General features: G+C 41.5%; 1 protein-coding gene across 1 annotated transcript; it reads right to left on the reverse strand.

Moving 5' to 3' along the window:
- Positions 1-1,905: 1,905 nt before the first annotated feature.
- On the reverse strand, positions 1,906-13,045 carry LOC139570494 (C1q-related factor-like). Its single transcript, XM_071392400.1, has 2 exons — positions 12,066-13,045; positions 1,906-6,204 (listed from the first exon to the last, which is right to left on the reverse strand). The coding sequence occupies exons 1-2, from the start codon at positions 12,684-12,686 to the stop codon at positions 6,025-6,027; spliced, it is 801 nt and encodes a 266-aa protein (XP_071248501.1). The 5' UTR covers positions 12,687-13,045; the 3' UTR covers positions 1,906-6,024.
- Positions 13,046-16,368: the final 3,323 nt, after the last annotated feature.

The raw sequence follows: 16,368 nt of genomic DNA on the forward strand, positions 1-16,368 counted from the left end.
CAGTGCTATCCTGATAAGACCCAAGCCTCACCAGTTGCCAAGCCTCAAGATTTGGTAGCTGCAAATGTTAGCCCTATGCACTTGAGCGTTCTAAGCCTAAGGCATGGTAGCGAGAAGATAGTCGTTAGCATTGCTAATGCTAACTAGGGTTATTCGTGACCTTGCTAATGAGTTGGGATATACATTCCCACTGCAGTCTGATGGTTAAAGGATTGACCATGGTGTGATCCTCGGGGGATATCGTTGTGCTATTCACTGCCCCATAGTAAGGCACTGTATGGTCGGTATTTCAAGGAGTCCGGCTGTTGTCTATTAGCCATAGCAATAAAGCTATGTTCGCTGACGCAATGTCTGCACAACATCATAAGGTAAAATGCGGCATTGTACGAGATTTGTTCTGCGGGCGTTTTTACAGCGTAAAGACAACTCGATGTTAAATCTTGACAAGATTGGCTTCTAAGCCTAGCCGGACTTCCGACGTAGCTTCTTTCTAATCACGGCTCACAATTTAGCGCAGTGGAAGTTGTGAAAGTTAAAAGAGTTTTAAAAAGTACAGATGTTGCCACTTGCCACTGATGTTCAGTTCAGCGTGTTTGTAGAACAGAAGCTAGTTCTCTCAGAAGACGGAGGGGCTTTTGCCTTTGACATGGTGACATGAAGTCACTAATTTGACGATGTGCTCATATGCCCCCCCCCTCGCCCCCGGGATAAGTGACCTCTGCCTTGGAAAAGGACACTCAGTTCTAATTGTGTCCAGGGGATTTCTGCTGTCTCTGAGACTCTAAAGAGAAGCTGAAGCTTTGAACCTGGAGGCCTCTAAGCTCTCGGGAATCTCTGAGCGTACTGCAGTTGGGTAGACATGGAGAGAGCTGAAGCACAAGCATGGTATGCTAGTGGGCCACCCGCTTTCCAAGAATAGTGAATAATAAGGTTGAATTTTAATGTAGATGTATGTGTGCTTTTCACAATTCTTGAATTTATTCACTTATTCATTTTCAAGCAAACTGTAATTTAATATCCATCACTTTCATATCTATCATAAACGATGCTGCTTGAACAGTGTATTCAATTTTACATTTGAATAATCTAAATCTTTATATAAAATTACATTAGGTCAGTTGCATTTAATTGACTGTATTATGATTCATGCAGGATTCATGTTTTTCGTTGTTGTGTTTTGGTAGTCACCAGCAAGATAATCATATTTCAAACAAAGAAATATTACACCAAAGCAAACTCCTCACGCAAATGATTTGTCCAGTTAACAGCTATGTTGTCTTAACAACATACAGTATGGTCCTGTGTGGCTTAGTTGGTTGTGCATTGCGCTTGCAACATCAGAGACAGGTTCGAATCCCGCTGGGGCCACGCATGCGAAATTGTTTACACGCACTACTGTAAGTCGTTTTTCATAAAAGCGCCCACAAAATGGCATATATAAATAAGCCATTTGTATGCGCTTGGTTTTGTTATTGCGGAACCTAATTTCCCACTCCACCAGGCCTGATCTGATCTCGACCAGGATTTTTGTTCAAACAACACCCGTCCCTCCCTCTTCTTCCCCACTGTGCCTCCCGGCAACTCAACACGTATCTTCCTCACCCATTAGGAAAGGAACGATAGCTTCCCTTTGATTGTGATAGGCAATTATGTCTTTAGTTGTTTGGCATTTAACACAGCTGTGAGCTCCCCTCGCTTTCTCTCTCTCTTTATCTCTCTTTTGATCAGACTCTCGCTGTGCTGTTTTGATATGACTCAATCTCATCCTTCACCTTCTAGAGTGTGAGAATGCCAACAGCCGAGGTCTGCATGGGTTCTTGGAAGTGGGAAGCTGATCGGACGGACCAATTTCTGATAGATGAAAAAGGAGGAGAGCGTGAATAAAAGGAGTGACATTAACCAGGGGACGTGAGAGGAGAAGCAAAAAATCCCATTTATTACCAAAAGTCATGAACGATTAAAGCATGAAATAGAAAAAGCACACAAAAATCCCTTCCACTCCCTGCCATCAATTGCATTGCCATTGGCAGACATCTTAGCTAGCTTTCATTGGTTGAAACGGATAACATTGACTAGAAAACAAAACATGCATGCACTATCAGAATCAATGGCTTTTGGTAGATGGATGTGGTGAACATCAAAATGCAAGTACCACTCACTTGTGACATTTTACATCAATATCCTAAATGGCTGTATCATTTATTAGCCTGGGTACCAGTCTATTTGTACTATCATGCCTCTCCTTGTCACTCCTTTTCATGCCAAACAAGGAGTTGGCATGATACCACAAACAGATCTGGGAACAGGCGAATCATGTAATAAGGATATTTATATACACTGAGTGTACAAAACATTACATTTCCACGACATAGACTGACCAGGTGAAAGCTATGTTCCCTTATTGATATCACTTGTTAAATCTACTTCAATCAGTGTAGATGAAGGGGAGGAGACAGTTTAAAGAAGAATTTTTAAGCCTTGAGACAATTGAGAGATGGATTGTGTATGTGTGCCATTCAGAGCAAGACAATGGGCAAGACAAAATATTTAAGTGCCTTTGAACGGGGGTATGGTAGTAAGTGCCAGGTGCACCGGTTTGAGTGTGTCAAGAACTGCAACTCTGCTGGGTTTTTCACACTCAACAATTTGCCGTGTGTATCAAGAATGGTAGAATGTTCCACCACCCAAGGAACATCCAGCCAACTTGACACAACTGTGGGAAGCATTGGAGTCAACATGGGCCAAAATCCCTGTGGAACCCTTGACGCCATGTAAAGTCCATGCCCCGACGAATCGAAGCTGTTCTGAGAGCAAAAGGGGTTGTGACAAAATATTAGGAAGGTGTATGTCAAATACAGTGGGGTCCATAATTATTGACACCTTTGATAAAATTATGGGAAAAAAGACAGGGTAACGTAAATAATACAACTACTGAGCTATATTGTGTGCAAAAAAAGGACAATAATATTATTTTATACTAATACAATTTATCAGAGATTTTGCTTAAAAAGAGCTCTTTGGCCACAAGTGGTGGGTTTGGCATTTACAAACAGAAGCATATGCAGAAAAGTACCTCATTCCTACAAAAATAAATATGGTGGTGGATCTTTGATTTTAAGGGGCTAGTTAGCTTTTACTGTTCCTAAGGCCCTTGTTAAGGTCAAAGGCATCATGAACTTTACCAGAGAGGAAGAGACGAAGGTCAATGAGAGAGTGTCAAATTTGGTCAACAAAACATTGAATTGCTAATTTGCTAAGTGAGGCTTATTTGATCGAATAGAAATTAAGTAATGGTTAGGTTATTTACGAATGCACAAAATATAAGTGGATGTGGCATTTCGGCAACTTACCCAAATACGACTTTAAAATCGAACTTGTGCCTGTTGTCATATAGATAGATAGAGGATATAACCTATTTATAACCTAGGATATATATCATCATGGATATAACCTATTTTAGCATGAACATTGCCATTGAGGGCTTTCACCATTTTAAAGTAGTCAACTGGGTGGGGATTCCTATGAGTGAGCAAGCGGCCAATGAAGAAGAAAGCCTCTGCTGTCACAGATGCTATAATGGCACAGATACAAAGATGAGTCCTCTATCTATCTCAATGGCCTGTTATTCACACTCATATCTGCCCTGTCATTGGCTAGAATGGTCCCACCTGAGCACGCCTCCTACCGCCTGCCTTCCATCTTTGAGGACATGTATTTCCATTGTTTGAGCGGTCACTAGAATATTTTGTCAATGTAAAAGCAATCTTTGACTTTACCAAGTACTAGGACATTTTAGTCAAAATCCTGTTTGCATCTGCCAGGAGGCTGACACTAGGCCACAAGTGGATCTTCCAGCAAGACAATAAACTGAAGCACTAATCAAATTCCACAAATACATCATTAAAATGTACACAAAATCAACATTTTGCATTTCAGAAAAAGGCTCAGTGTCGTTATCGTCACAAGTGTATTGAGTTTTGAAGAGTATTGAAAACAGGTGCGTCAAAGAAATGTTACGCCTATCTTTTTCTATATTACTTGTTAAACAAAATCTCATTCTCTGAGCAATTGTATAAGTATAAAATAATGTAATTGTTCTCTTTTTTTTGGCATACAATATAGCTCAGTATTTGTATTAATAATTTTTTACAGTCTTTTTTGCTAATTTTTATCAAGGGTGTCAATAATTATGGACCCCAGTGTATATTGCATGCACTGAGTGTACAAACCAATAGGAACACCTTCCTAATATTGAGTTGCACCCCCTTTTGCCCTCAGAACAGCCTCAATTCGTTGGGGCATGGATTTACAAGGTGTCGAATGCGTTCTACAGGGATGCTGGCAAATGTTGACTCCAATGCTTTCCACAGTTGTATCAAGTTGGGTGGATATCCTTTTGGTGGTGGACCATTCTTGATACACATGAGAAACTGTTGAGCGTGAAAAACCCAGCAGCGTTACAGTTCTTAACACTCAAACCAGTGATTCTGGAAACTACTACCATACCTCGTTCAAAGGCACTTAAATATTTTGTCTTGCCCATTCACCCTCTGAATGGCACATATACACAATCCATATCTCAATGCTCTCAAAACTTAAAAATCCTTCTTTAACCTGTCTCCTCTCTTTCATCTACATTGACTGAAGTGGATTTAACAGGTGACATCAATAAGGGATCAGAACTTTCACCTGGATTCACCTGGTCTGTCTATGTACACTATAATTGAATTTATATACACACAGGGTTATAAGTGCAGTACAGGCACTGCTCCAATCAGTGTTGGGGTCAATTCGAATTGAAGGCACTCAATTCAGGAAGTGATTTGAATAAACAATTCTAGAACTTAATAACCACTTATGGAATAAATAGCTTCTACTTTTTAGTTTATTGAGAATTCAGTAAAAATAGAGGCCCTTTTTTCAATTATTGAATGGGAATTTCAGTTTAGTTTCTGTATCGAATGCCTTCAATTTGAATTGACCCGAACCCTGGCTCCAATGGTGTTTGCACATTGATATTTATTTACATAGAAATAAATGAATAATATTTAAAAATGTACTGGGTAATATTACAAGATCTCTTCTTCATCAGACAACACTGGGTTCAAAAACTCAGTCAGTTTAATGACACGTGTCTTAATTCCAAAATCGCTCGGACATAAAGAGACACAATGGACCTCAATTTTGACAACGTGAAAAAGCAATGCTAGTGTCAAAAAATACTATTTGTTTTTACCAAGCTAGCAGCATAATTCACCCAAAATATAAACGTGACTCCCTTACCCTGTAAACAGTCGTTGATTTGGATGATTTGGGCATGAAGTGTAAAACGTGCTAATTTGGCGGATTTTGACATGACATTAATTTGACATGTTTTTTTGGGACAAAAATACTAAAGGTAGCAATTGGTGATCGCAGCCTGGTAAACAAAACCAAAGCATGGATTGCTGTCTCCAGAGACTGCTTACAGGGAAAGGAAAAACATATGTATTTTGTAATTTGGTTGAACTATCCCTTTAATGTGGATTTACCATGTAACAATACCAGACCAGGGTTTAATTAATATTAGTATCTTTTGAAAAACTTTGAGCATTTGATTGAGACTGTCTTTAGTGACAGATTCACTTTTAGGATTATTCAATTCATTCCACTGTGCCAGGGGAGCTCAGGTTTTTGAAGGAAAACAGTACTATTTGAACCCAGGTCTGAACGATGGAGATTATTGATACACAATACAGTCACATAACCAACCATTGAATTCCAGACGTACATTTGAAGTGATGCAGGTTTAGGTTGACAACAGCGCTGCTTTTCTGCACTGTCAAAATGTCACCCTTACATCAGCGTCATAACTGAAAGAACAACCATAAGTGAACCAATATTGTTGATAGACCTCCCTGCATCTTCACAATGATAATAGGCACCCCATTTTTAAAAATGTAGCTATATATGGAGAATGAATGAGAGCGAGGAGTGAAAGACAGGAAGTGAATGCCCTGTAAACCATGACCTACGACCCCCTAATCAGTCAGCATAGAGGATGAACCCTGAGAAGGTGCTGTATTTGTTGCTGTTGCCCCCGTGGGCCTTGCCCCCGTCCAGTTTGATGAAGACCTCATCCCCGGCATCCAAATGAAGGATGACACTATTGCTGGCGTAGTCATAACTCTGGTCCTGGTCTTGGGCTATGGCACTGGCCCTGACCTGAAAAAGATACAGCGCATGTGTGAGAGAGGGGGAAAGAAAGAGAGAGAGTGAAGGAAGGAAGGAAGGAGAGAGTAGGAGAGAGAGGGGGAAAAGAGAGTGAAGGAGAGAGTAGGAGAGTAGGAGAGAGAGAAAGCAAGATTTTAACAATGACACAAACAGATCACATTCAATTGCACAAAAGAAGTCCTGGGTGTATTTAGTTTTGCTGTACTTTACAGGAGTAAAAAAAAAAGGTATCCATTGCCAAAAACGAATAACAATGACGTGCATGTAATTCAAACACCATTTATCAACAACAAACAACGAATTAGAAACGGCAAAAACAATGGTGGCATTGGTTTCCCAGTGAAGAACATCCAATGAAAAGTAATTAACTGACTGAAGCACGTCGACTAACGCCACACCTATTTACAATGAATGTCTTTACCAAGGACTACTACATAGTTTTGGGGAAGGGGTGGACTGATTGAATAAGAAGTCAAGTCATCAAGATGTTTGTGTAAAACTGTCCCCCACAGCAAATCCCTTGTTTTTATCCACCGTGAATAAGGCCTATGACTCAACTGGACAAATGTGCCCTATTTTCTCTACTATTACCCAGATTTACAGTCAGACCTCCGATATTTCAAGGTTGAAAGCAGAAAATTAGTGTCCGGTGCTCGAGAGAGAGAGTTTCAAAAGCAGCCTTGGAGATATTGCTCTTTGCTAAGAAGATATTTTTTTGGGACCAGTCACAGTAAGGTACTTAATTGTTACCCAGAAATGATCTAATATTGAGATAGAAATGTCTGCATTGGACCTTTAAATCACAACTGCGCTAAATCGGGAGCGAAGTGTGAACCGCTTTCACACATTTTGAGTCGACGTCGGAAAAATAGTGACACTGTGTGACTTCAAGGCGCTTTTCCAACACGGAAGAACATACAACTATTTTTTTTTTTAAAGCTATTAGCTAAGAGTTGGTGTTGCCAGGTTGGAGTGCGCTAAGATCTGCAACACTGTAGGCTAGGCAAGATAACTTCTCTGGACTGTTTTGCACTGTCTAATCCAACTAACCCTCCGGGTGCGACTGTCTTGCTGCCTGTTTCAGAGCGAGGACCAAAACAAAAGCATGGGGTTGTAATTAGTGCTGGCTGAACGAGGACGTAAAAAGCAAAATATCATGAGCCCTGGAGGCTCCTGGGAGATGGCTTGGTCAGAGTGACAGGACGATGACGGATGTCAGTGCATGGATGATTGGTGACATGACATGGCTGTACCCTTCCCTCCCTGTCATCAAGAATATAAACACTTGGCAAGATAATCTACTGCAAGGTTCCAAACTGGCGGCCCATGAGCCGAATTTGTCCCGCGGGTGGTTTTATTTGGCCCCTCAAGTTTTCTGAGCAAACAATGATATATGGTTGGACATAAAATACTGTAAAAACACCAGGAAATCAGCTCCAATTTCTTTTAATTTGGGAAATCTGTTCCCAGGTATTCACACACATAATAGAGACGTGAGGCTTGAAATGATTATAATTTAGTCAAATATTATATCTGTTTGGGCTTCTTGAGGTCAATTTGCAGTCTACAGATTATTATTCAGCCCACGGCTGAATCTAGTTGATGATCCCTGATATACAGTACTGTATTACGATAAGGTTTGTGTAATATAAAAGGCTCCTTACAATATTTTCCAAAGGAAGTAAACCTATTGGAGTAGTGGTTAGCAAGTTTGCCTATGGGCTGGGAGACCAAGGTTTGTGATCTGCAAGGGGAATTGCACTGTCTCTGTCCACTACAATGTATTTATGTTCTTCACAATAATGAATCATCATAAGGACTCTGGCAACAGCAGTAACACATAATTACACAATTAATGATACATTGTAAAAGTATGACAATTACATAAGAACGATTGGCCTAGCTATAATAAAAAATATTAGAATAATTTTGTAAATGGGCTCCCGAGTGGCGTAGCGGTCTAAGGCACTGCATCTCAGTGCAAGAGGTGTCACTAGAGTACCTGTTTCGAATCCGGCCGTGATTGGGAGTCCCATAGGGCGGCGCACAATTGGCCCTGTGTCGTCGGGGTTTTGCTGGAGTAGGCCGTCATTGTAAATAAGAATTTGTTCTTAATTGACTTGCCTAGTTTAAATAAAGGTTTAAATAAAAATAAATTAAAAGTATGACAATTACATAAGAAATATTGGCCTAGCTATATATATGTGCCCTTGAGCAAGTCACTTAACCCTCATTTTTCCTGTAAATCGCTCTGGATATGAGCGTCCGCTAAATTACTCAAATGTAATGCTAATCTATAATATAAAGTGTGTCCTATAAAGCTTATGGTGGACTGCACCGGCAAGGTTTCCCTCTGTGTCAGTTACATTTACAATGTCAATGTCTGTGACATGTCTGCACTCAGAGCAATAAAAACAGAACATTATCAGGTAACTTATACAAGCAGTAAAATCAGACTTGAAAAAACTACACCATGTGGAACAGTGCGGACTGTGAAGAGACACACAGGCGCAGACACACACATACACAAACACATGCTAAAACACACACTACACACACGTACATATAGATTTTGTGTTGTAGATATGTTGCAATAGTGTGTAATAATGTGTTGTGAAGTGTAATGTTTAATTGTATGCAAATTGCCTTAATATTGCTGAACGCCAGGAAGCAGATCCGTAAAATAATACAAATACAAAACACTCATCTAAAAGCCCATGTTCAATATCTACTAGCCTACACGTTGAACGGGTTGATATACAACATAACAGTTATGCACACTGGCAATGCATCATTGATTATGGTCTGTTTTAATTGAACTATGTCCAGGGGCTGTATTTTTGTGTGTGTGTGTGTGTGTGTGTGTGTGTGTGTGTGTGTGTGTGTGTGTGTGTGTGTGTGTGTGTGTGTGTGTGTGTGTGTGTGTGTGTGTGTGTGTGTGTGTGTGTGTGTGTGTGTGTGTGTGTGTGTGTGTGTGTGTGTGTGTGTGGAACTGAGATATTTATATCCTGTTGACATGTCTCAGGAAGCATCATTCAACGATAATCATGTTCCTACAGCTCTGGGGTGAAGTTTAGGATCAGCTGATCTGGGATCAGCTTCCTCTCCCCTATTATTACTTTAACCATTAATGGCAGAAATGCAACTGACCCAAGATCAGCGTCTAGGGGCAACTTCACCCAATACTCCGTTCCTACAGTACATGAAGATACACACGCTCTCTTTCACAATTTCCCACCGCGGTTTCCCACCCTCTTCTAGTGATTAACGGACCATGCCACTGCCAGCCTATGATCACGACACCCATGTAGATCAATTCATCATATTAGGCACTGAGACCCCCATTAAACTGCAAGTAAATGCGAGGCCCATGTTCGGAATGTAATCTGATCATGGCTGTTCCGATAGGGATAATGAAAGGTGCGAGCAATTTTGCGAGCAATTTTGTTAGGCTACATTGTATCGTTGTTTCTTCTTCAGAGCTCACTGTTGAGCAAGTTGACGCGTTTTTAAGTTTAGCACTGTATCCACACATTGTTCTGGTGTTCCTAAATGTTGTATGATACAATTGGAATCACCTTCACAATTATTTAATAAATTAACTGTATTTTCTCGAGATTTGTATAAAAAAAATGACGTGTAGGCTACACTAGATGTCATTGGAGCGCTATACATTTGTCTTATGTGAACTGTTTTGCATTTTCCTTCATCCCTTTGACCGTCATTATTCAAATACATTGATTCAAATACATTACATTCAATGCATCATCTTATTTTGGAAAGAACATGCTGATATTTTTTGTTGGCATAAATTCTGCACAGTTTTGTTGCATGTTATGATGAGTGTGAATGGGCTAGCTGATATGGAAGGTAGGCGCAGTGCACAGCTGATGGTGCTGGAATAGCAAGGCTCCGCTGCTGTTTTCTTTGCGCCGACTTGCGTAACAGTTCGTGTTCCTGAAACCATACTGGTGGGCACCGTTTTAAGGGTTACCACAGGTTAGTGAAAAGCATGAGCTCGCGCACACCCCAAAATGGTTAGTAGAGGTGCTGGCTAAAGGAGCGTAAACTGTACACTATAAACTACTGGGCGCTTATATATGTTATAGATAGAGTGTAGGACTCGCTTTATTTTATATAGTATATGGTTACATCAGGCTAACGTCAGTATTATGGGGCCTTCTCCCTATTTTTAGCTTACAATATGTCAAAGTTGAAGTGCATTGCGGTTGTATTCCCCATTATTGTAATCTTGCTGCTTCAGAAACATTTTAGTGAGGACTAGGCCTATTATACAAGTTGAGCAAACCGAGAGTGACATTTTGACCAACTAACATGAACTTTCATTTGATCATGCTGTGTGGGTAATGTAACAGTTACATTCAAAATGTGTTTTGTGGTTTTAGGCTAGCTAGCCTATGTGGCCTACCAATTGTCTTCTGGAAATGTGTATGTTAAACAATGTATGGCTACAGTGGCGTATGAACGCAATTATAACGGGTTATAGGCCTAGAGCAAACAAAGCCATTATCACAACATACAGTTGTAGTTTGTAATATGGCTTTTTCCTGGTTTGGCGCCCCTAGTGATTTTACCCACGCACGCTACTGCCTTCAAAACGCAGGGCTCACGGTTATTCAAATGACATATTCACTGCAGTTTACAGACTAGAGTTTTGTACTCACTTGAAAACAAAAATACAATTCATTGTATTGTTGGATAGGGCGTATACTTGGAGAGTCTGGAGAGCGCACACAGTGCACCTGTCTTTTGATAATCTGATGTTTTTTTTAAATTTGCGAATAGATTCTCTGCAATAGCCTCGTCTACCGTATGTAGGCCCACTTTTTCAAAAAGATATAGCAAAATAGCCTATCTCAAATAACATGTAGCCTACCGGATAATGTGAAGACACAATGTATGAAATGAATTGAAGAAGAAAGTCTGAAGTGATGATATGCCATCTGTCCTGTAGCCTATAAATAATGATCCGCCATTTATACATTTTTGTAAAGCAGGTGGTTAAATGCTGACACCATTTGATTGCGATAGTATGCTCTGCCCTCGCTCTTAATCTTTTTTTTTAACATTTAATTTGTGGAACGTGGAAGCAGAGTTTAAATAACGCGGGAATATTTTTAGGAGAAGGACTGATAATGTTTCCCACTGAATTTGGTCAGGCTGACCTGATTGCATTTACATGGAGCTGGAACACAATGCAAATCTGCTTACATTCTGAACACGCGCATTGTGCGCATATAGACCTGGCATTAACATGTGTTTCTTGTTATGCGAATACAAATGCGCATACAGCTTGCATTTTTTATGCAAGGTTTAAATGGGGTGTGAGTGTGCGCACACTTGTGATTATTTCATGTGCATGTCCACATGAATCATACTTTTAATCGTGCCTACTGTAACCAGCCCCTCGTGGAGAACACCGAATGTCTGACACCCTCACACCTACCAGTCTGTTTGAGTTATACTGTCACTCCTTGTCATGGTAAACATATTGTGTACAGGGAATGGAATGTTAGCAAAACAGGTTCTGGATTTCACACTACACCAGGGTTAGGGTGAATTTGAATAGAAGTCAGTCAATGAAGGAAGTTATTTGAATAAAACATTAAAAAGTGGAAAAACATATACTTAAATAAATAGCTTCCCCTTTTCAGTTTATTGAAAAGTCATTGAAAATGGATGCCCTTTTTGCCTCTCATGGATGACTGACTTTCGTAATTGTCAGAAGAATCATGTGTGCCACTGTATTTTCAGAGAGAAAAGAGGGAAAAGGCAAGTAAAAAAGAGTAGGCCTAAAAGTAAAAGAGTTAAAGTGTGACAGTGTCACCCACCAGACCGTTCTTCAGCAGGTCCGCCCACATGCTGGTGCCATCCCCTCCCCTCATCAGCACATTGTAGATGAAGAAGTAGGTGCCGGGGATCTTGCACGTGAACTTGCCAAGCGAGCCGTCGTAGTTATCCCCCAGGTTGGTGACCACATCGTCAAACTTCAGGACCTCGTAACCCTCCTGGGGGTTCCGGAGTCCCGCAGAGAAAGCCACCCGTGGCGTGGTGCTGTAGGTGGCTGTGGCGATGGCTCCTTGGCCCCCCAGACCCAGTATCCCTGTCTTCAAAGTGTCCCCTCTGTCCCCTGGGGGTCCTTTGGGCCCAGGCGGACCGGGCTCTCCGGGTGGTCCCGGGGGTCCGGGTTTCCCGGGCCGTCCGGGCTTTCCCTGTGGACCGTGGCCACCATAGGTGGGCAGCGGCGGGCCGATGCTGTGGTCAATCAGCTCCTCAGCCTCTGCTTCTGCCTGGAGGCCCGTGGTGGAGGTAGCTTTCCCTGTGCCCCCTGAGTCCAGATAGGGGTCGCACACCATGCGGCAGGTGCCTAGCATCTCAAAGCGGCTGGCGTCGTCTGCGCCCACTGAGCTGACCAGCACGGGGATGAGGACCACCAGCACCAGGACTAGCATGACCCCCACGGCGGCTGCCACCAGGGTCTTCCTCCCAATGCTGAGCCGCGGAAGGGGCTGCGCTGCCAGCGTGGAGCTCTCCGGGGCGGGAATGGTGGATCCTGGGTAGTGGGCCGCCGTCCACCTGCGAGACCAGGGATGCGCTTAGGATTCCCGGGAGAGACGCAAGACAGCGCGTGAGTGAGAGCGCAGAGGGAGAAGAGGAGGACGAGAGTGAAAAATTTTGTGGGAAGGGGTAGACAGAGATCAAAATCAGAGGGAGAAGAGAGAGAAGGATGGAGAAAGAGAGACAGAGGAAGACAGATATAAAAAGAAGAGGAAGCAAGAGGAAGAGAAGGAGCAAAATGCACTCACACTCACCGCTGACTCAAATGTATATGACTCAGGGTTGGGGGAAAACAAGAGGTGGGGCCTCATTCCTGGGAGAGAGAGAGAGAGAGAGAGAGAGAGAGAGAGATGAGAATCCTCTTTATGTTGCTGAACTGTCACTTTACTGAGTAGCTCTGCGGGTGAAACACAGAGAGAGAGAGAGAGAGAGAGAGAATCTTATTTACTGAGCAGCTTTGGGGGCTTCCCTGAGGTGAGAGGATTGAAAAACACAGGCACAAATTTTTCGTCCAATCAAACAAAACACCTATTCGTCTGTACATATCTTGGGGTCACTGTGCTTCATTGAAATATAAACTGTAACAGATTATTGTGAAATAGACACAAATTACTTATTAAATCATTTGTGACAGGCACACCTGTATTACACGATTTTTATCACAAAGCATTTCATGTGTATTAAACTATTTTCTTTCTTCATAACATTTGAGTACGTTACACAAATTCTAATTTGTTGTGGCTAACATTAGCTAGGCTAGCTAGGTGGCTAATTCTAAGGTTAGGGTTAGAGGTTAAGGTTAGGGTTAAGTTTAGGGGTTAGGATTAGGGGTTAAGGTTAGGGTTATGTCTAGGGGTTAGGTTTAGGGGTTAAGGTTAGGTAACATGCAAGCTAAGTAGTTAAAGGGTTGGGGTTAAGGTTAAGGTTACGTTAAAGGGTTAAGGTTAAGAGAAGGGTTAGCTAACATGCTAAGTAGTTGCAAAGTAGTGAAAAGTAGTAAGTTGTTGCAAAGTTGCTAATTAGTTATAATGCTTAAAAGTTGTCCTTGATGAGATTGGAACACGCAACCTTTGGGTTACTAGACTTTCTGTTTTATGCCCACCCATCCTCTACGACTAACCACCATTCTATTGTTTCTGTATCCTACTGTCTTTACCTGTGATTGAAATGCACTGTATACAAAATTGTGTACTGCACACAAAGAAATACACTTTTTTGTGTGCCTGTCACGAATTTCCAAGAAGCAATTTGTGTCTATTTCACAATAACCTGTGATACTGGGTTGTAAAACTCATAATCTCGGGGGGCAGCAGGAAGTGCATCTGTGTAAATATTAAAGATGCACTATGCAGAAATCACTCCACCATGTCTTGATCTGTGGTTAGGCTATTAGCTGGCCAAAATTAGGCTACATGAAAAGTGCAATACTATTAATTTAACCGTGTGTTAGTGCGGGTTTTCAGTGAATTAATGTCAATCATGAAGCTCATTTGCATTTCCCTTCTGCGCAGGAAAAATTCTCAGCAACAACAGAGTGATCAAATTTAGATCGGCATCTATAGGACTTAACATAAGTTAACATAAGTTACTGTATCGGAGGACCTGAGCCCGAGGACCATGCCTCAGGACTACCTGGCATGATGAATCGTTGCTGTCCCCAGTCCACCTGGCCGTGCTGCTGCTCCAGTTTCAACTGTTCTGCCTGCGGCTATGGAACGCTGACCTGTTCACCGGACGTGCTACCTGTCCCAGACCTGCTGTTTTCAAGTCTCTAGAGACAGCAGGAGCGGTAGAGATACTCTTAATGATCGGCTATGAAAAGCCAACTGACATTTACTCCTGAGGTGCTGACTTGCTGCACCCTCGACAACTACTGTGATTATTATTATTTGACCATGCTGGTCATTTATGAACATTTGAACATCTTGGCCATGTTCTGTTATAATCTCCACCCGGCACAGCCAGAAGAGGACTGGCCACCCCTCATAGCCTGGTTCCTCTCTAGGTTTCTTCCTAGGTTTTGGCCTTTCTAGGGAGTTTTTCCTTGCCACCGTGCTTCTACACCTGCATTGCTTGCTGTTTGGGGTTTTAGGCTGGGTTTCTGTACAGCACTTTGAGATATCAGCTGATGTAAGAAGGGCTATTTAAATACATTTGATTTGATTTGATTTGAACTTTTGCCTTAGTAGAGTATAGGGGTGCTATTGTGCCAAAAGGAGTAAATGGATAGAAATATTTTCCAGAAACGACTTTGTTGAACAGAAAGGGGTACACCTCCACACACCCACGAACAAAAGTATATTGTTTGACTAAAACTAAGGATTTGTGTGGTGTTCATTAGATAAGAAATTTAAAAAAGCCAAAATTGGATGTGAAAAATTGACTTCCATACTGGATCTTAAACAGCATGTCTAGCTTCTTGGCCATTTATTATTAACACGCTGTCCTTTGTGTAAAATGTTTAGTCTAAAGTTTTAAAAAACATGGGAATTTTTATTTTATTTAGTATTCTTTTATTTCTCCCTATATAGGCTAATTAGACATTGAAGCAATTCCAGCCAAAGGGTGTTTCAGATGTCAGACAGAGCAAAGCCAGCGGATAGTTACTCAATAATGCTGTCATGGCCTCCGACAGTATAGCCTCATAAATGTGGGGGCATAGCAAAGATGATTCCTGTTTTTCCTATTGGAACATGACATTATGAAATGTTTGTAATGGTTGTAATGGTGTGTGTCTGTGCATACATGCGTGTGTGTTGTTATTAATGAATAAATTACAAAAAGTTTAGATGAAACTGTGATGGTGTTTTGTGTTGCACAGATAATACATGATCAAATGTATCTTATATACAAAAGAGGTCAAGGAGGAAAAGGGTGGTGTTATGGCCTAGTTGACTAAATTCCTTACAGTCATGTTTTGGTTAAATTTATAGACGTTTAAATTCTGCAAAATGTGCTCTCAAACAAGTTGTATATATTGCTACATTAGACAAGGACTCCCCCTAGTGGTCAAAAGTATACTAGATTAATGTGTGTTACTGCTTGGCTGGAGCAAAGGCCTGCACCCAAAGTGGCTCCCGTAAGGTGAAATGCCAAAACCTGACCTAGGTTCGTGGAAGAGAAACAAGCATCACTGCTCACAGACATGCATATAACTTAAGGACAAAAAGAGGACATCAATGTCTTAGGTTTGATATCTGCCTTCTGGTCTGTTAGACCATTTATTTTGCCCCAAAATATTGGCATATCACCAAGTATATAAGGGCAAGGGGTCGATTTGGAATGGGCGTTAGACAGAATTATTCCGTCTACCATTGGCAATATTGTCCTCAATTGCACTGTCAGTTCTACTGTGATAAAATGTTTCTCACCCAACCACAGATGTATCTCATACGAGCACAGGGGATATGGAAATGTTTTTTGTGGCTCAAGGAGCATTGTGTCATCAACCGGAGGGTGTTTGAGACACAACAGAGAGAGAGACAGTAAAGCCAAGGGACGGTGACTCAATAATGCTGTCATGGCCCCCCGACAGTATAGCCTCAGAAACGTTGGGGAGTAGAGAGGAGGATTCCT

This window comes from Salvelinus alpinus, chromosome 3 (genome assembly GCF_045679555.1).
Source record: "Salvelinus alpinus chromosome 3, SLU_Salpinus.1, whole genome shotgun sequence".
Taxonomy (NCBI): domain Eukaryota; kingdom Metazoa; phylum Chordata; class Actinopteri; order Salmoniformes; family Salmonidae; genus Salvelinus; species Salvelinus alpinus.

Excerpts from the sequence above, each read along its gene's own strand:
- LOC139570494 (XM_071392400.1), bottom strand. The coding sequence starts at position 12,686 with ATGCTAGTCCTGGTGCTGGTGGTCCTCATCCCCGTGCTGGTCAGCTCA. Across the intron at positions 6,205-12,065 it reads ACCTGCTGAAGAACGGTCTG|GTCAGGGCCAGTGCCATAGC; the intron begins GTGGGTGACACT and ends TATCTTTTTCAG.